This window comes from Sceloporus occidentalis, unplaced genomic scaffold (genome assembly GCF_023333645.1).
Source record: "Sceloporus occidentalis isolate IW3139 unplaced genomic scaffold, rSceOcc1.0.p SCAF_1, whole genome shotgun sequence".
Taxonomy (NCBI): Eukaryota; Metazoa; Chordata; class Lepidosauria; order Squamata; family Phrynosomatidae; genus Sceloporus; species Sceloporus occidentalis.
The window spans coordinates 122391917-122418030 of NW_028316981.1; the positions used below are offsets into that span (position 1 = coordinate 122391917).

At 41.9% G+C, this 26114-nt stretch overlaps 1 protein-coding gene across 2 annotated transcripts in view; it reads right to left on the bottom strand.

The window, feature by feature from the left end:
• LOC149322068 (syntaxin-8-like) overlaps positions 1-26114 on the bottom strand; it is a 120991-nt gene that overhangs the window by 28170 nt on the left and 66707 nt on the right. For both annotated transcript variants that reach the window (XM_089534057.1, XM_089534060.1), the window contains exon 7: positions 1316-1417. In XM_089534057.1, the coding sequence (XP_089390183.1) occupies positions 1316-1417 (102 nt within the window). The remainder of the gene's footprint in view (positions 1-1315; positions 1418-26114) is intronic.

Genomic DNA, 26114 nt, shown 5'->3' on the forward strand with positions numbered 1-26114 from the left:
GAATATAAGACTCATGAAATATATTGCAGAAGTGCAGTACAGTCGGCCCTTGGTATATGCGGGGGACCCGTTCCGGACCCCCCCCTGCGTATGCCAAAATCCACGCATGCTCAAGTCCCATTCTCCCCAATGGCGGTGTGCGTGCCATTGGGGACAAAAGTCCCTCTCCTCCCCTCCTCTTTCCCTCCCTCGCTTCCCTCCCTCCCTCTTCCCCTCCCTGCTTACCTGCTCGGTCGCTGCACCACCGCCTCCTGGTATCCTCACCGCCTCCTCCGCCGCCGTCACGGGAAAGGCCGGGTGCTGCTCTTGGAGGCCAAGAGGCCCCCAGGCTGCACCCGGCCCTTCTGCAGCAGCAGTGGCGAGGAGGACGAGACCAAGCTTCCTCCTCCATGCCACCGCCGCCACCGCGAAAGGGCCAGGTGCAGTCTGGAGGCCTCTTGGCCTCCAAGAGCAGCACCCGGCCTTTTCCATGGCGGAGGAGGCAGCGAGGATGCCGGGAGGCAGCTGCACGGCAACCAAGCAGGGAGGGAGGGAGGGAGGGAGGGAAAGAGGAGGGGAGGAGAGGGACCTTTGTCCTCAATGGCGGCGCACATGCACACGCACCGCCATTGGGGACAACTTCCGGGTTTGCCATGTGCGTATGTTCAAATCCGCGTATAAGGAGGGCCGACTGTATAACTACAGATGTGCATTCAACATTGTTTCACCAGCCAACTCAGTTTCATTCTGCTTAACATTTCAATGGTGTATTAAATGGAAAGGAAATGGTGCTAAATGTTCCATACATATCACTTGTCATACATATGTGTGTGTGTGTGCGCGCACACACACACATTTACAAAGATTAACTGACAAAGCTGCATATTGTTTGCCATCGTTATTTTATCATTATTGAAAAGAAAACATCAGAAATACAAATTGCAACCTAGGTGGCCTCTACATAAGCGGACACCATAATTTGTATCATATCCACATGGGAGAAAAAAATCAATGAAGCCAACAAACTCCCTTTCTCTATACAAGGATACTGTTTTAACGTTCCTTCCATCATGTCTACTCCCTTTCTCAACTTTCTTCATCATCTCTCACAAAATTAAAGGCTATGTTCATAATTTCTTAAACCAGCTGCTAGAATGTCAGCTATTAGTGGAAAGCAGTCAAAGTGTAAATGCAAACTTGTTTAGTAATACTTTAAACGTTTTAGCTGCAATCCAAGAACAAAAACTAACAAAATGGCACTCACTCTACAAAAAGTGTTTAATTTTAAATCAGATTTGATTTGATTTGATTTGATTTAAATCAGACCATATCTTACCACAGGAAGTTGACTTTTTCTCCACCATCATCACACGCCTGGTTTGGCTGCGCAACTTGTCATCAGTATTTTCTACCAAATTGGCCAGATCATCGATGATTTCTAAAAGGAGGAAAATGGTACATTATTTGATCTTTCCATAATTACAGTGTGCCCGCATCATACATGGGCGGGCCTTACGCAGCATTCAGCATATGCTGAAAGCAGCACTGGAAAAAGCCCTCACATGCCCCAGAAGAAGTAATGGGACTCTCACCTATGGAGTGCACATCCACATCATGGGCACGAGGCCCCATTATTTCTAATGCGGCTCCAGCATACGCTGGATTTACCTTTAGCAGCGGGGTCTGGAACAGATCCACTGTATCTCAAAACAAATGAAATTTTCAGCACATCAATGGCACTGCAATTTTGATTTAGGTTATTATCACAACAATCTCATGAAGTAGGTTAAACAGATGGAGGGTCATTTCAGTTGTGGCAATAGCACAGAGTAACAAGAAAGCCTCATGTAGCAACAATCTCTGTAGGTGTTACACACAGCTAGCACAATGGGTTACGAGCATGGTAGCAGAACTGCTTCTCTGCCATATGCTTTATATATAAGTTGAATCCAGAGGAAGGATGAAATTCTTATGTTGGCTTTGCAGTGTGTATGTTCTCTCCAACAGCTTCTGGTTTTTGCAAGGAAAGGCAGTGATTTGTCACAGGCCCTCTCATTCACTAACACTACACTGTCACACAGACTTCTTCCAGGCTTTCAAACAAACAATATTTAAATCTCTGTATATTCAGAAACAAAATGACTGACAATTTAATATGGGGTGGGAAAAATCAAATACAAATAAAACTTGAGGTATAATTCCATTTAAAGGCTTCCTAATAGAATGGTCCCTTGAAACCATATTTGCTTAGTTCCTCTCAACATTTCAGTGAGAACTATTAAAGCATAATCATGAGAAAGCACTAGCCACACCAATCACATTGCTGTAGCATTGTAACATCTTCATTAACTGCATATTTAGTTCTAGACAGAATTTATGGTGCAAGGTCTGATTTATAATAGAGTCATCCCTCCATATCCACAGATTCTTTATCCATGGATTGAACCATCATGGCTTGAAAATATTCCAAAGAATTCTGAAAAAGCAAACCTTAATTTTGCTACTTTATATAAGAGGCACCATTTTATATGCCATTGTATTTAGTGGGACTTAAGCATCCACAGATTTTGTTATCAGTGGGAGGTTCTGGAACCAAACCCCAGCAGATATTCAACACCCATGGTACTGTAATAGCAAACTCTGTCCTCTAGATATGGGTTCTTGTTTAGCTAAAACAGTGCCATCCGCACACAGCAGGGAGGTTAATCCTCGAGCGGGGCACCAAGATGAATGTGTGTGAAAAGCGAAAGGAATCATTCTGATGAGTACTGGGCATACTCAGTGGCCAGAGAATGCTGGCTGACTGTTGAGCATTGTTGGAATGGAATGGAGTATCATCAGAGTAGACATGGGTAGCTGTCATCTTGAACAGGAAAACTACACACTTCAACATGTTGCTGTAGCATTTACTTGCTGACCATCAACATACTAAACAATACAGATCCAAAGGAATTACAGAGTATCTTCTCCCATGAGATCTCTACATTTACTAGCATTCCAGTAATTTGTTAATGTCAGTTTTATAGCCATTAAATTATTTACAACTTGTGTATTAAAATACTTTACAATTTATGGTATATAATTAAATGGCTTTCAAAATGGATTTACAGCAACTGTTTAGTCAGTAATCTGTTCAGTATAATGCATTCTTCACTTTTTATGCCTTTATTTACTCAAAAGATATAAAGGGAAATCTCTATTTGGTTTCTCCTAATGCCAACAGATAATAAATCAATTTCAAAATATACAGTGTCAAATATCACTGAAAAATATATTTTAAAACATAATATATCTCAAATGGGAAGCTATTAAATTATTAAATCCTTCCATTTCCACTGCCATGTGGAATGCTAATCCCTAAAATTCCTTCCCAATTATTTTGAAATGGCAGGACACTAATATCTCATGGAACAACCATCTGATAAATCTGTTCTATACATCTTTTAATACAGTGCGCCTGCGCCATGCACAGACACATTTTACATGGCTTCAAGCTTATGCGGAAACCGCTTGGGGAGGAAAACAAAGGTGCGCATGCGCCACTCCGCCACATGCATTCCCCCCATTATTTCCTATGGGGCTCAAGCATAGGCGGATTTTCTCTTACGTGGGGGCATCCAGAACAGATCCCCCACGTAAGGAGAGGACCCACTCTATATCCATACATTAGTTACCTAAATTTAATTGGACCTTTTAATGGACCATATTTTTCTAATACCATATATATCAAATAAAGCATACCTGCTCCATACGCAGGTGAGCCATACACAGCTTCCGGTTTACGCAGAAGCCACGCTGCAATCCACAGAATGGTGCATGTGCTTGTGGCATGTGCACACTGTGCTGCTGTTCCAGATCCCCCACATAAGGGGGAATCCACATATGCTCACGCCCCATTGCAAACAATGGGGTGCGTGCTCGCAGCACGCACGTCATTTCTTTAATCATCATTTAATCATCACGTGGCTTCAGCATAAGCTCAAGCCGCGTATGGCACCTCCCACTGACTGTACATTGGGCTACTTCTCTACCAAGTTCAGAAACTTCAATTAGTTCAACACATGACAGCCAGATTGGTTACTGGTACATTTAGGAGTGATCATATTATACCACTATTAAAATCACTCCACTGGCTGCCAATTATTTTCCAGGCAAAGTGTTGGTTGTTATCTTTAAAACCCTACATGGTTTGGGTTCAGGTTATCTACATAATTACCTCCTCCAGTATAATCAGGCCTATACACTCAAGTCCTCTGGCGGCACAGCCAAATAGCCAAGACTAGGTTGTCAACTGTCACCCAGTGGACTTTTTCTTCAGTGGCCCCTAGAATGTAGAACAACCTGCCAGAAGAGATTGAACAGCTGAAAATGCTGTTCGGATTTAAAACAGCACTAATGACCACTCTATTTCAGCAGGCCTCTCCAGATGATTTTTAGATTATAAAATTTAAATTATGAATGTTAAACAATGGATTGATTGTTTTAATATGTATTAGTCTTACCATATATGTTTTTAAACTGATGCTGTATGTTTTAATTGATTTATGTCTTTTAAGTGATGTTATGTTTATAACTAATATGTGTTGTATTTTATTCCATGCCATGATCCATGGGGAGAGGCAGGTAAGAAATAAATGTTGTCGTGCGGTTTTTGTATTATCAGTAAATTCCTCTTGCCAAAATAACCCCATGATTTTCACTTTAGAGTTGCAATAAGTCAGAAGTGACTTGAAGGCACAAAACAACTACAAGATTCCATATTTATTTCCTGCTCTTTTTTTAAAAAAGCCAAACCTCCATACAAGTAAGGTTCTCCTATTGTCTGTTACTGTCTTTATTTGAAAGGCCATGTGAAATAAATCCACGTTTCTAAATCAAGGATGAGGAAAATGTAGGCCCCAAATCCACTCAAGGGCTTTCTAAGTCCTCCCCAATTTTTCTCAAAAAAATTTATGGACCAATTTTAGGGTCATTTTTCAACAAATGTGGTGGTAACCCCTCCATGTTCTCCCTGAACAAAGTGTAAAATGGCTAAAAGGGGTTATTGATAACTAAGTTATAAAACCATAATATTATAATATAAAGGTATAGGCTACCAGATAGGAAATGTGGTTAATAGGTAAAGGATGAAAAGAGCTGAAAGCCATTTTATATCAGGTAGCACCAAATCTCTGAAAAAATGTATAAAGGTAAAGCCCTATGACAAGGTTGTCAAGTCATGTCTGACTGTAGGGGGCAGTGCTCATTTCCATTACTAAGCTGAAGAGCCAGCATTGTCAAAGACAACACTGTGCTCACGTGGCCAGCATGAATGCACAGAATGCTGTTACCTTCCATCTGAAATGGTATCCATTTATTTACTTTTACATGCATTCAAACATCTAGGTTGGCAGAAGATGGGAGCTCACACCATCAAACGGTACTTGGGCCTCGAACTGCCAATCTTACAATTATCAGAGTCAGAGTCTTAACCACGGAGCCACTGCATCCCCTAAATACCTGAAGAAAGTACTTATTGGAAAATAATTATTCATTTGTGAACTATGTATATATAGCATGTAAATTTTAGATATGAAGCTAATAAAAATATTTAAAAAAAAAAAGACTACTTAGACTGGTGCACTGGGCTCCTTAAGGATATAATGCAAGCATGTTAAGAATAGCTACTATCTCCTACCGAGATCTATCACTTGCTTTTATTTTTGTGGAACACCTATTGTTGTTGTTAGTAACCACCTTCAAGTTTATCTTCACTCACGGCGCTCCTGTGGATGAAACATCTCCAAGACTCCCTGTCCTTCACTGCTCTGCCTTAGGTCTTTCAAATTCATACCCCTGACCTACTAATAGAGTCCCTTCCATCTAGAAAGTGGCCTTCCTCTTTTTCTACATCCCACCACCTTTCCTAGCATTATCATCTTTTCCAATGAGTCATGCTTTCTCATGATGTGTCCAAAGTACAGTTGGCCCTCCATATCCACAGGTTTTTTTATCCACAGATTCAAGCATCCACGGCTTGAAAATAGCCAAAAAAATATACAAATTCCAAACAACAAACCTTGATTTTACCATTTTATATAAGGGACACCATTTTATTGTCCATTGTATATAATGGGACTTGAGCATCTATGGATTTTGGTATTCATGGAGGATCCTGGAACCAAATCCCAATGGATACCAAGGGTCCACTGTATGACAGCCCTAACTTAATCATCTTGGCTTACAGGGAAATTTCAGGGTTGATCTGTTCTAGGACCCATTTGTTTGTCATTTTGGCTATCTACAATATCCTCAGAATTCTTCTCTAACATCATATCTGAAAACAATTTATTTTCTTGTTATCTGCTTTCTTCACTGTGCAGCTCTCACCTCCATACATACCAATGGGAATACATGGCTTATACAATTCTAACTTTTGTGCTGAGTTGTGTATCTTTACACTTTAAGATCTTTTCTAGTTCTTTCTAGCAGGAATACCCAATATGGTCCATTTTTTTTCTGAAGTTCTTTCATGCTTCAAGAATTCTGCTAAGAGAGTAGCAACTTCATAGATTTTTACAAACTTCAGTATGCAGCGTTATAAGGCCAGGGAAATGGTATGCATGGACAGATAAAGAAGATGATAGTAGGAAGCTTTGACTTTGCATCTCTTCACCAGCAAACACTCATGGCCAAGCTTCACAGATTTCCAGGTAGTCCAAGCCTGGAAATACCTAATCTTTGTAAACCCAAAATATGCAACCTGTATAAGGTACCCATGATGGGACTGGGATATTACAAAATATTAAAGAAAATAAACAGTGTTCTCTTCCATCACTCTTCTTTATAAATGAATGCACCAGGAAAGAATTTGGAAAAAGGGGAAGATGGGTGGAGAAGGAAAGAACTCTTCTGAAATTCAGGGCAGATAGGCAAGAATAGAAAATGGCTCAGCTGAAGAAAAAACATTTTCAATTCTACAGGAAGTAAAATGCTTCTTTCCCCCTCCTCTTTGTTTTATCCCATCCTGGATCAGAGTTCCTGTGTAGGCATTGCTCTGGTGTATCCTCTCCACATAGCTGTGTGGGTTGTTGTGTCTCTGACCACACACGGAGCCCCGTGAACTGAGGAATTCCTACAGCATTCAGAGGGAAAGTATGCTGTTTGCCATGTAACTCTCACTCCCCATCTTAACACTAATTTTCTGATTTATTTAAATGATGTAAAAGCCATATTTGGACTTGACAAGAGTTCTGAGAAACAGGGTTCACAGCTCCTGCCTTATGAGTAAGGCAAATACAAACTAATACATTTAGAAAATAGGGATATAGAGAAAAGAGGAATTAGAATCAGGGCCAGTTCCAGGTTTGTGTGCTCCCTGTCCAAACCAATGCCATCTGTGCTTTCCCCTTCTGTGTGCCACCTAGTAAATTTACCTACTGGCAGTGACCCAGTCCTCTTCCATAGTAGACATCCTATGGAATTCAAGAGCCATGCAGGACTAGGTCTACCATATTTCCTTTTCACTGTAGTTTCACCTTTGTCAAGCTGTACACTGCAAGCTCCATGGGACAGTTACCTGCTCAAATGTTTTTAATCCCCTTTGCTACTGCCATTCCCTTCTCCTTTTGTGTCATGTCTTTTTAGATTGTAAACCTGAGGGCAGGGAACTGTCAAATTAGCAATCTGTAAATTGCACTGAAAGTCTTTGTGCAGGGCATAAATACTGTAGATAGATAGATAGATAGATAGATAGATAGATAGATAGATAGATAGATGATAGGTACTTAGCTGTATAGAATGTGATGAGATAGTTGGGAGCTGGCATTTCTTTATTAACTCCAAGGAAAACTAGCACATTAAGCTACTGCTAGCTCACTGCCTCACCTATACTATCCTTAATTGTTTCAAGATATATGATGGGAAATTAATTCTGGAGTAGGATCTGGGTCATCTGAGTCAGAAATTAGCTGCAGTAAATTAATAGATGAATAACTGATTTGGCTGACCTGGAATGAGTTGCAGACTAAGAAATTTACTGGGGTAAATTTGATGGAAAATGAATTTATCTTCTCAGAAATTGAAATGCCATTATTTCTAAATCTGCAAGCATTCACAGAAATTCTATACAATTTTTTGTTTGCTTTTGTCTTTTTTGGTGCTGCATATGTCTTCTTTTTGAGGACGTCAATGTGGCCATTGTTCAGGTCACGTATCAGTGCTCTGCAGAATACTGGAAAAGTGGTCATTTAAGAGGGCAGCTCACAGTCACACTAGGTGCTGTAACTAGCTGAAAGTGTTTCTTGGGGGTGCCAGCTACTGAAGACAATTCATGTAAAGTGTTTGTTTTCTTTGGGTTAATTGAACACCTGCTCCATGCCTTTCTAGGTTCAAACATACACAAGTGCAGTGCATGTAAAAGGGTGTGCAAAAACCCTGTTAACATTTTTAAAACATAATTTGCTATCCCATATAGTTGTGAGAAGTGGGGATTAATCTAGTCTAAAGAGTGGTATTTTCAGGGATCTACCTTTCTCCAGTCTTTTTTCCAAAACTTAATGGGTCAATTCATTTGTTAAATGTATTTATAGATGATAGATTGTGTATGGAACAGTTACATGAACAAGCAATAGGTTTACCTATAGTCATCATCACATCTATTTTGGCCTATACATTTCTACCACCACATAAAAGTATCTGCAAGGAGGAAAATAAAAAAGGGAACATTCTAGTGTACTCATGCAACACTGGACAGCATGCAAAGTTTGCCAGTTCTCTCTTTTTGTTTTAGTGATTATTTTCATTACCTTTTGTTCTAAGCTGACTAAAACATTTGTATGGAAAAGCAGGATACAGACACCTCCAATAAGTTTTTAAAATACTAACTAAATCCATGTGTTTACACAGCTTTGTTCATATGAATCTATATGAATTGGCTTGTTAATTACTTTGAATGTATGAGAACAAATATTTACCTCTTTCATCTAAAAATAAGTCTACTCTTAAGATATACAACCAACACCCTGTTCACACATGACACTGAGCCATAATGGCCAAGTTAGTCACTCCAGAACTGTGCTGGATCACTGATGGCCCAGGACTTCCACCCATTCAAATTCAGTCCTATAAAACAATTTACCCAATCACCTGTATACTTCTATTTACAACAGTCTCTCTTTGAATATTTTGAACTTGAAGTGGTCCCTCTTCCACACTTCCATCTGTCATCAGCAGTTGAAACTCCAAATGTCTGTTTAGCCCACTTTTTGCCATGTTTGTTGGCTTCAACAAGCTGAACGATGGGAAAAGATATAAAAACCTTGCCACAGGGTGTCTGGTACTTTATCTCCCTTCGTTTAGTTTGAAATATATTAAGATCAGTTCATATACACTGAAACTGGACTAGGATAATTTTGTGGTAAGAGACTGAATAATTTTCTAAACCTTTCTTCCTAGGCAGTTTGCAATGCATTTATTGTCTCTAACATCAATTAATGCCCAAGCAGTTGGTCACTAATGCACGATAATCTGACCATCCCTGACATATAGTATATTACAACTATATAAGTAGCATTGCTTGGCTAGAATGGGGAAGCCTGGAAGTCTTCTAATGCCTAGCTAGCTTAAATCTCCCCCATTAGTTCACGAGGCACATAACATAAAGCCTATCTTCCTCCAATGTAGGTTGATCAACAGAGTAATGTGTACATTATATAACATATACACACCATTGAATTAGTCATGGGATATGGCATCTTTACATATAGTGGAGCTATGCCAAAGAAAAACATCTCAAAAAATGGAAAGCCAGAACTCTTTCTGCTGCACCAAGAATGAGTCTGGAAGTATCCCAATCATATAGCCACTGCTGCCTCCTTGAGACCACCGTAGAGCAAAATGCCAAGGAAATGACTCACATAAAATGCCAGGCTACACAATAGACTCAATAGAAGAAAGCAAACATTTTGCATCATACCTGTGATAAACTGTAAGAGCAAATGTGCATACAGTATATAGAGGGCTTCAGGACAGAGTGGCACATAGAATCTAAATCTCACCCATCCCCCATCCCCAAAAGGAAAACAAAACAAATAAAAGCCAATATTTAATCTACAACCCAAAATGAGACATGAGCCACAGTTCTTGAAAGATATATATGCAGCTGTATACAGTGCAGCAGAACTTTACACAAGCAGGCAAAAAGCTAAATTCAATTCTTCATAATCTGATATAAAGTTATGCTGGTATAACTTTGCTTCCCTGAGCAAACTGTTAAAGACACTGGTTGTGGTATCATCACAGGACTGACTTTCTGCACAAGAGAGAATAATTACATAATAATCTAATAATAATCTACACAGGCCACTAATTTTTTAAAAAATAACTCAGAATCAGATCTCTGCTTTTCTCTGGATGTTCTTATTCCAACTCTCTCTCATTCTAGAGTCTTCTTAGATGCCCTAACAGCAATGGAAATCTTTATCTCCTTCCCAAAAGAGGACTGAACATGCATGCATGTGAAATTTGTGAATGTATGTGCACTCACACACAGAGATATAAACAACTACATTCACAAACCTCACAAACCAAAAATTCTTTGTTGGAAGTTATACAATTGCAGCTATGTATATCTAGTAATGTTTTCTACTGAATGACCAGAAGCAGGCTCAGTTCACACGTTGGTACATGTGTTGTGGAGAAATGCTTCTTAAGCTGGCAGATGTGGGGACTACCAGGACATTTTCTCCAACATGCCAGGAACTAGCAGTATATTTGTGCTCAGTGACTGAAACTTTCTTTCTTGGAAACTTTCTGTGGACTGGAAGCCAATAGCTCACAGACCTGCATCAGTCCACAGACTGAGCAGAAGCAGATGGAGGACCCTCCCTTCATTCCAACTGCCACTGCCCTTGTCTTAGAGGGAGAGAAGAATTGGTAGTATCGGCTGGACTCGATCCCCTTCCTCACCACCATTCCCTTCTGCTTTTGTGCTATGTCTTTTTAGATTGTAAACCTGGTTTGGTTGGCACACAGATGCTGTGGCATATGCCCGTCGGTAATGGGCTTTGGAAACAAGCTGCTTTATCCCTATTCCTGCCTCCCCTTTTAAAGAAGGTATTATTTCTAAATTATTGATGTTGCTGTGGCTGGTGTTATAGGGATGCTATTTTCCATTCTCTAGAAATTATCTATTATTATTATTAACCTTTATTTATAAAGCGCAGTAAATTTACACAGCGCTGTACATACAATCTTTTTAATTAGACGGATCCCTGCCCTCAGGCTTACAATCTAAAAAGACATGACATAAAAGGAGAAGAGAAAGGTGGTGGGGCTAGTAGGCTAATACATATAAAGTACATAGCAATACAGGAAATGGTTCAATAAAACAGGCATCAAAAGAACATCAAATAGCAAGCGACAATTATGCAATGCCTGGGAGTGCTTCTCTGAACAGGATGGTCTTCAACCCTGTTTTGAAGCTGGTTAAAGAAGTGATGGCTCTTGCTCGCGGGGGAAGAAGGTTCCAGGAGTGAGGGGCAGCAAGTGAAAACGGGCGAATCCGAGATGGGGCAGAGGAAATCCTGGGCTGGGACAGCAGACCTTGACTACCAGAACGGAGGGCCCTTTTGGGAAGGTGAGGAGAAAGAAGGTCTGATAAGTAAGGAGGGGCCAGCCCATGGAGGGCTTTAAACGTCGACAGCAGGAGCTTGTACTGAATCTAGATATATATACACTCATCCTTCCATATTCGCTGGGGTTAGGGGCACAGGACCCCCATTAATGTGAAAAACCACAAATAACAAAACCACTATGTTTTTATCCAAGAGAACACTCCGCTAGGCATTTGTAGCTCCTCCAGCACAATTCTATGGTCAGTGTCTGGCAGATGTTGACCACATAGTTGCACTAGAGGACTTAGAAATTCCTAGAGGGGTGTTCTCACAGGTAAAAACATAGTGGTTTTGTTATTTGCGGTTTTTCCACATTCGTGGGGGTCCTGTGCCCCTAACCCCAGTGAATGTGGAAGGACGAGTGTATATATATTTAGATGATTTCTAGAGAATGGAAAATAGCATCCCTATAACACCAGCCACAGCAACATCAATAATTTAGAAATAATACTTTCTTTAAAAGGGGAGGCAGGAATAGGGATAACACTGAGTTCAGAATGAACGAATATTAACTGGAGCCCTTGCTCTCCAACATGCACTAGGGACTTTCTTTTCCAGATGCTTATTTTGTTTTATTCAAACAAAACAGACAAGCATTAATTTTAGTTGTATTTAATTGAATAATTTCCCAGGAGAATAGTTCAGGAGAGTTTTAAAGCAGCTTGTTTCCAAAGCCCATTACCGACTGGCATATACCACAGCATCTGTGTGCCAACCAAAATAGGATGCTTTAATGTTACTGGAACTACTTTCTTTCCAGATGTGTTGAGAACTCTTGGTGATATAATGCAGGCAATAACTATATTTACACAAGGTAGTATTTTGAGTATCCTTTTTCAGTTATCTTGGATAAGATAACAGTCACTTTAATTGAAAGCATTTGAATATAAAGCCAATATATTTCACCCCCTCATTCCTAAAGTTCTGCTTGCTTTGCTTCAGATTAAAATTGCATGCGACACACTTGCAGTTAGTAAAGCAACAGACTATAAAAACATGACCATCTGCAGACTTAAAAGTTTTCATAAGAAATATCTCATGAAACATCCACAACTCTTAAGGCTAAATATTGTGGTATCTTCTTGCCTTATGTAACTCCATAAATCAGGGGTAGGCAACCCTTTTGAGCCGGGGGCCGGGTTGCTGTCCCTCAGACAACTGGGGGGCCGAAGCCAAAAAATAAATAATTAATTTTTTTAAAAAAAATTAAATAAATAAATAAACCGGGACAAATGTAGGACAAAATTTTCTAATGGAGGGCACTTTTTAAATAAAAAATGGAAGACACACGAAAAAATTTGCTGATTTTTTAAAAAATGTTAAGATAAATGCATGTTTCTGAGGCTTCTATAGACAATTGCCCCACCATGCCCCTCGCGCGAGACGCCAAAGGCCCCGGCGGCAATCGGTGGCAGGACCGGGCTGGGGCCGGTTTCAAGGCCTTGCTGGGCCGCATCCGGCCCGCGGGCCGCAGGTTGCCTACCCCTGCCATAAATCAAGGGAGCCAAACTAGAGATGTAATATAAAATATGCTTTTGTATATTAGTATACACTTTTATGTTTAAAAATGCAACTTCTGGATAGGGGAGGCTGATAATTATTGACATTTGCAATGGGAGAAATGCCTCAATCGAACCAAGAGGAATTTTCTTGCAGTATTAACAATACGGTCAGAAGATGAAGAATTTTTATCAACATTGTAGCACAGGAGGAAAAGACTGAACTCCCACTTTTCCACCTGCTGTGGTCCCCCAAACTACTGCACACCTCTTGAACAAAAGATGTTGTTTCTATTTTAGGAAACATGCAAATTAAATGCAATGAAACATTTAACAACACATCTAATTTAGCCTTTAAATGCACAGCAGGAACTGAATTAATACTGCAGTTTTAGTAGGTATGGGAAGGGAAAAGGATTCAAAAGATCCTCGACTGATAAAAATAAACCAAGGGACTGAATAGACTGGCAATTTGAGTCGGATTCTTGGTGTGATGACCACGCCCAATTGGGTGTCACACCACCTGCCCAACCAGACAGTGGGCAGTGTTGGAGCGTTCCTATAGCACAATGACCAGATGCTGTATGCCACAGGAGCGCAGAAGAGCACCTCTTTTCTGGCCCAAAAAGGAGCTGAATTTGGCCACTCTTTTTTGGGCTTGAGAAACACTGAATTGGGCCCGCGGCATGCAGTTGCCGCAGCCTCGATCCGGTGCTCAAAGGGGCAGTGCAGAGCCTTTTGGCTTTCAGAATTTAGCAGAGAGTTGAAAGCTATGGTCCTTTCATGTTTTTAAGCATGTGATCCAATGCTGTGCTTGCACTGGCAAAACCTTTTGTGTTTTCTTTCGTTTTAAAAACAGTTATGGCAATGGCAGTTGGTATATATGTTTATGTTTGTATCCTATTGATCTGGGCTGAAAAATATGTTTTTCCAAGTGCTATTTTCCCCAGTTAAAAAATTGATTTATGGACAAAGAGCAGCTTAATGGTGGAAGGAATAAAGACCAGCAGGATTAAGGAATTGAGAAATACACTGGTTGTGGTGGTAGGGAATTATGAAACACACAAACACTCCAGCCCCAGTCTTGATTAGAGTTCTTTATGTAACTGTAGCTAGTCTTAGCATATTTTTTAAATCCTGTGTTTAAAGGCTGGGGAATTGTTTTGTGGGCCTGAGGAGTTGATTTATGGGCAGACCTCCTCCTTCACCTCCACCTGTCACTTATTGCCTTGTGCCATTTTCCTCCCAATTGAAAAAGCCTAAGAACTGAACTGAGCACCATTATTCTTCAGTTCTTTCCATCTATCCCCAAGTATTGGGCATTTAAAATAAAGCTGTCCCATGTCCCCATTCACATACATACATACAACCCCCTCAGGCTCTGTGTGTATGATCTCTCCCCTTTCTCCCATCATCGATGCAAGTTAAAATATGGAGCCATACAGACAGCAGCTGCAAAGATAATTTAAGTTAGTTTACTTGAAAGGATCAAAGGGATTTAGCTCTTCAAATTCTATTAAATCCTACATGGGGTGTGGACGCTTTAAATTTTAACTGTACTGTGCTCTAAGCACCATTTTCCCAAAACTGGAACATGAAATCCATGGTGATAACAACAACAACAAAACCCCAAAACCTAAAATGCAGATGTCATTAATTCTGAGGCTTATTCATAGGTCTAAAGGACATGTCTACAAAACAATAGCAGGGAAACAATTGGGACATCTAAAAGGGGTCTTGTTCCCTTTTTTTAACAAAAAAAAATCTGTTACATCATGCTGGCAAAAAGTAGTTAGAAAACATGGACAGTATCTTCCATTTGGTCAAAAAGTAGACTGGATTTGGTCTTCCAGCATTTATTGCTTTGCTTAGCTTTGAGCCCTCTTCTTTGTACTGTTGGCTACTATGAACACAGCCTACTAATTATTATTATCTGTTACCTCTACATCCCTGCTTTCTTCCAATGAAATTTTTAAAAAACCATATTCTTCTCACTGAGCTCTTTTCTTTCCCATTTTATCAACACAAAAACCCTGTGATGTAGGGCATGTTAGGAAAGAGAGAAAATTAGTTTCACAACTCAATGGAGACTTGAGTCTGGATGTCCCAAGTCACAATACAAGACTCTACCATTACACTGGACTGGCTCTCAAATGTACCCATGTTCTGCAAATCCACATTTTAGACCTGGATTAAATTTAGCAGCCCATATTCAGTCTACATAATGTCTGACTGCAGAACTCTTGGTGCTGATAGCCCAGGCAAGAAAGATATGTATTTATCTTTCATTCACTGGGTCATTCAAACTATTTTGAACTCACATTATCCTCATGAAGTATGACAGGAAGTAGACTCAATGTGAATATGTCCATAAACTTAACTGAGCAGCTAGAGATCCAGTCCACTAAATCCCATATGTAGTTGTGAGCTGCTGGCCCATCTGGCAATATATCACTGGCAAAAGGGCCATTAGAAAAAACTCACTAGTCAGCAAGACACAGATGTGCACTGCTCTATTTGACCTGCCTTGGCACTTGAGTGATGATAGCTACACACTGATTGAGAACTCACAAAGGCAGGAATCCTGCTGTCATGCAAAGCCCCAGCCACATGGGAGTTTAGTGACAGCATCTTGAACACCTTGAAAGCAGTTCAGTTTGCCTACACCTGAAAACATCATTAGATGAAGTACAGAGAGAAAGCTTTTAAGCACTGATCAGAGTGCAAAGAACATTTTTCCTCTCGAAGAAAAAAAATACTGCAACAATTGGCTATGCTTGGGGACAAACCATATTGCAGTATTTAAAGCACCTCCACATTTCAAATAGACAAAGCTTAGTTTTTCAGATTATAGGAAAGCCTGAATCAACCAGGTTGAACACAAACAAGAATTAAACTGGAATTTCTGAGAAATCAGCAGAGAACTAATTGACTTTAAAAAAACAACAACCCTAAAGCAGGAAGCATTGAAAACCCACACCACCACCATGCAGGTGAAAAGGGAAAAATGAATAAACGTATTTCAGCCATGGGTGGTATGTCAGCAGAATGCAAACTAAGAGGAAAGCAGCAGGGAAACCTTAGCTCAGCCTCCTTCTGGGGCATGGGAAAAAATTACAATGACAGGAATTAGACAATACGGGAAAATGCCACAAGCTGTCCATCTGAAGAACTTTCCTCTCCTTGTGCTCTAAAAAATCACAGAAAGAGTGAGGAACATCCAGTGGCAAGCAGGAATGTTTCTGCTTGTTTCAAACAATCTGCAATTAGAGTATATAACTAAGAGGATTAAGTGTGTAATGTTCAGTTGATCATGTACTACATTAAAACCTCAGGGCCAATGTTTGTCCAATCTTAATGAAAATACTCTTATGTACCCTGCCAATTTGCGAACTAGGAAAACTTCTAAACCTTAACAACAAACCAATGGGAACAAAGAGAACATTTGACACCCAGGAGGTGTATGTAACATCTAAAAAACATTCCTCTGAATTGCTAGACAATGCCTAATAGGAAGTCCAGGAGTATTAGAAGAAATCAAAGTGACTCTGTAGTGCAGCTGCTTTGCCTCTTGCTTTTCTTATCAGCTCAGAGTCCTCCACCACCATCTGTTGTTGCTAATAATAATAATAATAATAATAATGTTTATTTATACCCCACCTTTCCATAAATATGATCAAGGCGGCTTACAAAAGATTAGCCATGAGATTACTGACTCCCTCCAAAAGAGCTGAGCAAATTTTTACTTATTCACCAGACACTTTTTGCCCATGGCCATGTCAAACCTTACACCTTACATACTATGTTAATTTTGATTTACTATCATGAATTACTAAAGACAGTTTTTGTCCTGCCAAGATGCAATTGCTTCTGTTGACATTTTACACCCACAAATCTATCTCTGGCTCAAAGAAGCACTTATACGGAAATTTCTGAACATGCTAATTTGTTTAGCTGGTTAAAGTACAGGTGATAAATTAGCATTTTTTAATCAGATAACCTAATAAAAAAGCTTCATAGTTTAAGAGCCTAAGAATGTTACCAAAGAGTTCACAGAACAGGAAACAAATAAAAAGATTCAATATGCACTTTCTGTTTTCAATGTATTTTAGTATCTTATAGGATTAGCCTACAGTCATGACTCTAGCAGCAATAATTTGGATTTTAATCATCTTATACATCCTACCTGTATTATCCTTCACCCAACAAAAACAAACAAATTTGGTGCAATCTTCCCATTTTTCCTATCTATATTAACATATACATTTGTCTGCTTTCTACGGTGCACATGCTGAAAATATTTATTTTCATCAGAGAATATCACTGTGGTCACCATTTGTATTCTGGCATTGATGACATACACACAAAAGATGAAACTATACTGTTTTAAAATAAATATATGCATTGTCCAGAGGACTCCTGCTCATCTCATTTTTACAGTTTAGCACTTAAGTGCCAAGCAAGAGGTTTTTTTACCCTTTAGATAGTTAATTGACCTCTAAAAGGCAAAATACTAAGTTTAGGACTTTAAGTAGTTTAACCTTCTAAGAGAAAAATCACACATACCCAATCTAATCCTTCATTTTCTTTTGTAAAGAAAGGTCTGACATCTGGACTGACAATCCGCATTCCAAAGCTTCAGCCCATCACAAATTGAAACAGCTGAGTTATAAATCTTTAGGAAGAGGATGATTGGTCATGGAAAACAGAAAAACGTGCCCTTAAAACAAGCACAGTTTGGCAAGAAGATAAAACCCAGAGAACAGCTAGGCTTTCATGAGACACTTTCTTTAAAAGACTTGGGCAGATTAATTTTGTTCCTGAAAATAAATCCTGTATCTGATCATATAGCTATATTTTTCCTTCTTTTTTTTACTTCACAAATTTTTTTACAATTCAAAAAGGGCTAGGAACCTCTTCATCAGGTGGCTGAATAAATTGAAAGGCAGCAGTTCCTCCTCATTCCCACTCCCACATTTTTATACACTACCTTGAAAGAAAACATAGGTTCTAAAAAGGTCCAAGGAGTGGCTTGACAGGAGATGTGTCTTTCATGGAGGCAGTAATTTATATTAACCTTTCTCATGAGATTATTTAAATAGCCAAGTGAACTGTTAAAACACTCTTCTTCTGTAAAAGCATATGTTGGCATACAGTCTTTTAAATTCCTGATGAAGCTGAATACTCATCTCCCATGACAACTAGACATTCCAGTGCCTCTCACTGCTTATGCCTGGATCTTGAGTACAGCACCCCTTGCAGTCACTGTTTTATTAAAATGATGATCCTAGCAACAGAATGGCTTAGGATAATACTATAGCAGGAAAATGGAGACAAGAAATCCAATTCACTGGAAAAACTATGTGTTAGCCACTGAAATCAAATATTTTTACATGAAAGCTCCATTGATCTAGATTTTATACTTTTTCTGTTTTAGAGAAACAATCCATTTTACTAGCCATTACTTTTTTCTACATTTGGAAGTGAAATATTCATGCACAACTTCTGCTTCACAATTTAGCAGTTCTGTATATAAAATATGTAACTATTTCAATGAGACAGGCCTTGGACATTGAGACACAGGTTGTTGTAATGGCGAGGATGAGGGACATCATGGTACATTAGTTCACATATAAATAAGGGGCATAACAAAATGGTTAATACTCCTTTAATAAGGTGCCAATTTTCACATGAAAAATTAGGATGTTGATTATAGAATCTGTGACAGATCACAGAATGAGGAACAGATTTCATCAGATCTTAATAATTTCAGTTAATACCTGTGATATGTCCCGTGGAGAGCATTTGCTTCTCCTTTACTCAGCATTAATGGGTGCTAATAGTAGAGTTGTTGGTAGGTAAATTACAGATTTTTTATTAGTATAATACCAACTCTAATATATACTATACACCAATAATAGTGCTACCATTTACAAGCATATCCATGGGCAGAAATAACTAGTATCTCTGGATTATCATGGACGGATCATTTCCTGGTTAAGGTTGGACTGAAGGCTACTATTCCTCCCTCTAGGGGTGGAGGACCAATAAGAACGGTCCGCCCTCGAAGGCTGATGGAACCCATTAGGTTCCAAGAAGCCCTAGGGGGTTCTATGGTTGGTAGTGCCAGCGACTCTGTCGAAGTTCTGGTTAATTTGTGGAATAACATCACCAAAGCTATAGACATATTTACTAGACTATTCAGGAGTAGGATCTCTTAACTACGAGGAGTAATGGTTCTGCAACTGACTTGCCAGGTTGTTTTGCAGCCAGTTTTCTGTCTTCAACTATAGTTGCTCTTGTTAAATTTTAGGGGCCTGCTGGACTATTGCATTATTTGTAAGTTGGATTAAAGAATGAAGTCTAATGTGGGATAACATGAGCCTAGCAACATCCTTCAACATAAAATACTCAGGTTTACTGATTTAAGTCATTAAGGATAATTACGTTAAAACACGAAGAACAAAGCAATGCAGTCAAGGGACCTGTGAAATTTTGTTTCTAACTCAATATGTGCATCCTGTAAGATTATAGTCATTTATTTATTTATTTATTTATATTTATTTGGCTACAATAAATCCAAACAGAATTGTTTGAAATCAGCTCTCTTGTCTTGGAAGACACTGTGTGTATGAACACTGGGGGAACACAGTTTACTCACTCCAAAGTTATGGTAATTTAACAACAAATTTGGCTGTTCTGCAAAGAAAGGATTGGCTGGGAACTAGTTTGAAGGCCAAAAAAGATTAAGGAAGATGGTGTGGAACTAAAGGCAATAGACTGTTTTTCCATTTGTAAAATATTACAAATGAGTTGTCCTGTGAAATACAATAGATCTGAGCAGTGCTGGATTTCTCTTCTCCCCTTTTACTAAAGAACATAAGACAAGCTCAAGCTTGTCCTAGTAGGGCAATGCACATTTCAGATAGTCTCTTCATGTCTGGAATGTATTGTTACTCAGCCACTTCAAAATAGTAGCATTCCAGCTGATGATGGAAGAGATGTAAGAGAATTACATTTAGTATACAATTTAGCAAATTATACAGTCTGCCCTTCCTATATGCGGGGATCTGTTCTGGATTCCCCTGCCTATAGGGAAATAAGCATATGCTCAAGCCCCATAGAAAATAATGAGGCGTGTGCTTGCGGCAGCACGTGGGCCGCATGGCACGGGTACGCGCCTCATTACTTCTAATGGGGCTTGCCTTCCTCATAAGCTCAAAGCCGTGGAAGGCAAGCCCGCCTATGAGGAGGGCCAACTGTATCCCTAACTCTGTTAATGTACTTGACAAAAGTTTAGCATTCCCTCAATGAACCTTCAGTCCCTTCTCCCATCTTCCCCTCCAGCATGGCCACAAGGAGGAAACTGGAGGAAGGAGGAAGTTTTTGTTTCCACTTACAACTAGCTGCAACTACTTCTATGTTTGAACCTACACTTACTGTATTTAGCCTTAGCTATGGTTTGGTGGCAAGCCAATTCCCAACCATGGATTATTACCCCATCTTGCTTTTACAAACCAGAATTAGGATCAACCGTATTCTCCCATGTAAACCTGAGTCATTCTGGGGAGGCCCTTCTCTGTTCCACCACTTTCACAGGTACATTTGGAGGGAACATGGGGTGACAGTTTTCTCAATTGCTGTTCCCAGGGTTTGGAGGTTCTTCCCCAGAGTGGAAGTCAGACTAGTACAGGGGTAGGCAACCCTTTTGAGCCGGGGGCCGGGTTGCTGTCCCTCAGACAACTGGGGGGCCGAAGCCAAAAAATAAATAATTAAATAATTTTTAAAAAATTAAATAAATAAATAAACCGGGACAAATGTAGGAGAAAATTTTCAAAGGGAGGGCACTTTTTAAATAAAAAATGGAGGACATGTGAAAAAATTTGCTGATTTTTAAAAAAATGTTAAGATAAATGCATGTTTCTGAGGATTCTATAGACAATTGCCCCACCGTGCCCCTCGTGTGAGACGCCAAAGGCCCCGGTAGCAATCGGCGGCATGACCGGGCTGGGGCCGGTCCCAAGGCCTTGCCGGGCCGCATTCGGCCCGTGGGCCGCAGGTTGCCTACCCCTGGACTAGTACCTGCTAGCTATTTTCCCATAGGCCAGGTAGAGTTTTTGTTATTGTTGTTGTTTAAACAGGCCTTGGGAAACTGATCTAAGAGGGAACGTCAAGCATAATATTTTGGATTTCCTATTTGCTACTTTATTTTTTAATAATTTATGTTTAACCAGTTTTGTTTTTTGTGATAAATTTCATTTTTAACTTTTGTATCCTTTTTTTGTTGTTTTGCTTTGTTTTTTGCTGTGTTTGTTTTAAGCCACCTTGTGTCCTGAATGAGGAAAAGGGCAGGTGTGGAGAACAGGTAGTTTAGAACGTTTAGAACAGCCAATGGCAGTGAAGCTAGGAAAGGTGGGGGCTGCTCCCAGGAGCAGGTATAAATAAATAGAGAGGGGGAGCCATGTGTTAGGGGAGTGTGTCATGGTACCCTTGAGGCGATAGCAGCCAAGGAGGCTGAGGGAGACTGCTGTGGAATGCAGTTAGAAGGGGTTTAGTTGCCCAAATTAGAGACTAGAGTCCGGAGTTAAAGTGTATGTGTTAATATCCTACAGGATATATATATATATATATCGCTAGGAGGCGGTGGAGATTATTAAAGTCATCTGGAGAACAGATGAAACAATTATTAGGAAACTAAGGAAGTTCAGTTGGAGTAGCTGTTGGTATACCAGATATCCAGAAGGGTTAAGAGATACAGAGGCTAGATAAAGGTTCTGTTGGAACTAAGGGGCTGTACAGATTGGCAGAAAAGAGAGGCGAGACACCGCCCCTTTCTGCCTCGGATGCATACTACACCAAACAAATGGTACGACCTCCAGGAGGCCTAAAAAGAACCCACTCCCAGGCGGGTCTTTATAGGCCATGTGCAGGGCGCCATTGGCACACTCACACATGATGATGACATCTGTGTGGCCTGGCACTGTTTGGGTGCTATGCTGTGTGGACATCATTATCGCACGGCCCGTGTGGACGGGGGCGTGGCAAGATGGTGCACAGGCGCTGATAGTAGGGCTGGGCACATGTGGACGGTCAGTCCTACCTAACCCTAATTTCGGCCCCAGGCTGGCACAAAATGCCCATCTGTACTGGGCCTAAGTCTATAAGGGAATGTTTATAAAGTCAATTCAAAGAAACTGTTAAACCTTGTAACTACTGAAGCAATTTATACATGTATCAAGCTTGAATAACATCTACAAGAAAGATGAACAGGTTGCTCACCTGTAACTGTGTTTCTTCGAGTGGTCATCTGTGAATTCACACAAATGGGTTTATTCTGCGCCTGCGCAGCAATACTCGGAAACTTCTAGAATCTCCAGGCAGAAAGCAATATATCTTTCTGCAACTTTTTGGCGGTAGCCCTGCCCACCCATATATAAGGCCCCTGGTGGCCCGCTCCTCTTCAGTTCCGAATGAGCCGCTAATCAGCGCGGCAACAAGTGTTGTCAAATGAGCAGACACTGAGGGGATGGATGGGCGGGTTTGTGTGAATTCGCAGATGACCACTCGAAGAAACACAGTTACAGGTGAGCAACCTGTTCTTCTTCTTCGTGGTCTCTGCGAATCACACAAATGGGTTTAGACTAGCGAGCTGTAGTCAGTGGAGGAGGGAGTGTCAATAACCAATAAATCACATAATCAATAAAGTATATAACCAAACAACTGTGTTATTTATTAACAGTGCAACAGGTCTATTGCATGGCAGAAAGTAACACTGCCCTCCCAAAGGCTGCATCCTGTCTGGCCCTGGCGTCCAGCCTGTAATGTCTTATGAATGTCAATGGCTGGGACCAAACAGCAGCCTTGCAAACATCCTCAAGGGTAATCCCCGTCAAAAAGGCTGAGGATGCGGCTACCGCCCTAGTTGCATGGGCTCTAACCCGACCTGGTAAGGGCTTCTTGGCTAGTTCGTAGCAGAGATGGATGGTGTTGGCCACCCATTTAGAGAACCTCTGCGGTGAGACCGGTAGCCCTCTCTTGGCCTCGGAGTAGCATACAAAAAGCCTCTCCGATCGCCTGGACGCAGCAGTCCTGTCCAAGTAGGACGCCAGCGCCCTACGGACATCCAGGGCATGGATCTGGCGCTCAGAATCCGTGGTCGGATTAGGAGCCAAAGTTGGCAAAACAATGTCCTGGTTGATGTGGAAAGCAGACACTACCTTGGGCAAGAAAGAAATGTCTGTACGGAGCACTACCTTGTCCTTATGAAAACAGAGGAAAGGTTGGTCCACCCTTAGGGCACACAGTTCACCAGCCCGGCGGGCTGACGTGATAGCTACCAGGAAGGCCGTTTTCCAGGTCAGGAGTCTCAGGTCCGTGGTAGCTAAGGGCTCAAATGGCTTAGACACTAGCTGTGCCAGGACGGTGTCTAAACTCCACTGTGGTGAAGGGTCCGCGACAGGTGGATGCAGGTTGTTGAATCCTTTAAGGAACCTCTTTATAAGAGCATCCCCAAACAGAGAGAGTTTGTTTTGAAACAAATAGTGTGATGAGATGGCAGACAGGTAGCACTTGATAGAACTCAAGGAGAGACCTGCTTCTGCCAGTGTCATAAGAAAGTCCAGGACCACAGGGATGGAGACACGGGACGGTGGAACGCCCTTCGTCTGCAGAAAGGCAAGGAACCTATCCCATTTGTAGGCATAGGACCTCTGTGTAGAAGGTCTTTGTGCTGCTCTGATGATATCCTGAACACCGGATGGAAGCGTGCTCAGGACCGAATCCTCCATGCCACCAATGGGAGAGACTGCATCTCGGGATGGTGGACTCGCCCGTCGTGAAGCGAGAGCAGGTCGGGCCGATGCTCTAGTCGGAGGTGCTCCTGAGCCCGTTGTAGGAGAGGAGCGAACCACGGCTGTCTGGGCCACCACGGAGTTACCAGGATTGCATCCGTGTGGTCCAACAACATCTTCGAGATCACCCATGTGATCAGAGGAAATGGGGGAAAGGCATACAGGAGGCCTTGAGTCCACTTGAGTTGGAAGGCATCTCCTTCCGATCCGGGCTCTCTGTACTGTGAGCAGAATCTTGGTGTGTGAGCATTCAGCCGGGAGGCGAACAGATCCAGGAGAGGGGGACCCCAGCGATTGGAGAGTTGGGTCACCACTTCTGGGTGTAGCCTCCATTCGTGGCAAGTGGAAGATGACCTGCTGAGTTGGTCTGCGAGGTCGTTCTGGTCGCTGGGCAGATGGATGCACTGCAGCAGGATCTTGTGCTGTATGCACCACTCCCAGATGCGAATGGTGACTGCCAACAGTCCTCGATTTTGTACCCCCTTGTTTGTCGAGGTAGTACATGACCGTGGTGTTGTCGGTGAGAAGAAGCACTACCTTGCTTGTGAGGACCGTCTGGAACGCTCTGAGTGCCTTTTCCACGGCAAGCATCTCTAAGACATTGATGTGGAGAGTGGCCTCCGCCGGTGACCATTTGTCCTTTATTGTAAGGTCCAGAGTGTGGGCGCCCCATCCCTGCAGGGAGGCGTCCGTGGTCAGGGAAAGGTCCGGCTGCGAGGGTAGGAATGACATTCCCACGCAGACGTTGTCGGGCTGGAGCCACCATCGAAAGGACTTCTGTACGGTCCTCGGGATGGTGAGCAGTTTGGTAGGCGTGTCTCGGACGGGGTCGAACATGGATAGGAACCAGGATTGCAGGGGCCTGAGCCTTAGCCTGGCCCACGGTGTGACAAAGGTGGTAGAGGCCAGGTGTCCCATGGCGACTTGTACCACATGGGCCTGAAGACGCCTTTGACGCAGGCAGGGCTGCAGTGATGCGTGGAGTGCCTGAAACTTTGCCTCTGGAAGGTATGCCTTCATTGACACAGAGTCCAGCGTTGTTCCTATGAAGTCGATGCGCTTGGTAGGGGTCAGGTTGGACTTGTCGAAATTGACCTGTAGTCCCAATGCTTGAAGGAGCGACAGGGCAAACTCAAGTTGCTTGAGCAGAGTGTCCTTGGAAGACGCTGTGAAGAGCCAGTCGTCCAGGTACAGGAAGACTGTGATTCCCCTTTGACGCAGGTATGCCACCATGGGTGCCATGCACTTGGTGAAGACCCTTGGAGCTGCGGAAAGGCCGAAGGGAAGGACCTTGTACTGGTATGCCTGGTGTCCGACAGCGAAAGCGAGGAACCTGCGGTGGCCCTCCAGGATCGCTATGTGAAAGTAGGCATCCTTTAAATCTAGCGTCACGAACCAGTAGCCTTCCTGTAGGAGTGGTAAGATAGAAGCAAGGGTTACCATCCTGAATTTCTTGTAAACAATAAAGTCATTGAGGGCCCGAAGATCCATTATGGGACTGAGGCCAGAGTCTTTCTTCGGTACGGTGAAGTACCTGGAAAAGAAGCACCGCTTGAACTCAGAGGGGGAGACGGGTTCAATGGCGCCTTTATCTAAAAGAGTGCGCACTTCGTCAAGAAGGGTGTCCGAGGGGACAGTTGACAGAAAAGCTCCAGTTGGTGGGAGCTCAGAGAACTCTAGGGCATAGCCCCTGCGGACGATGTTAAGTGCCCAAGAGTCCGTAGTGATGGCGGCCCAGGTGTTGAAGAAAGGGCTCAGCCTGTTGGAGGTGACGAGGTGCGCAGGAACACATCAGAACCTCTTCTTGCCTCAGCCATCCTTCTTCCTATATCCCTGTTGGTATCTGGGTTGGGAAGATTGACGCCTGTCCGGTGGGGGAGCAGGCGACCGGGAGGATCGGCCCTGAGGGTTACTGTCCTGGTGGTAAGGACGGTCCTGGGGCTGGAAGCGGTACTGGCCTCCTGGGTGCCAGGGGTGCTGACCAGGGTACCTCTGGCGGGGGGACTTGGATGGTGCGGAAGACATACCGTGCTTTCTAGTGGCGGTCTTCATCCGGTACCTGAAGCTAAGCTTCTCGTCCGTGTCCTTATTGAAGAGGCCCGAGTTGTCGAAGGGCATGTCTTCAATAGCCG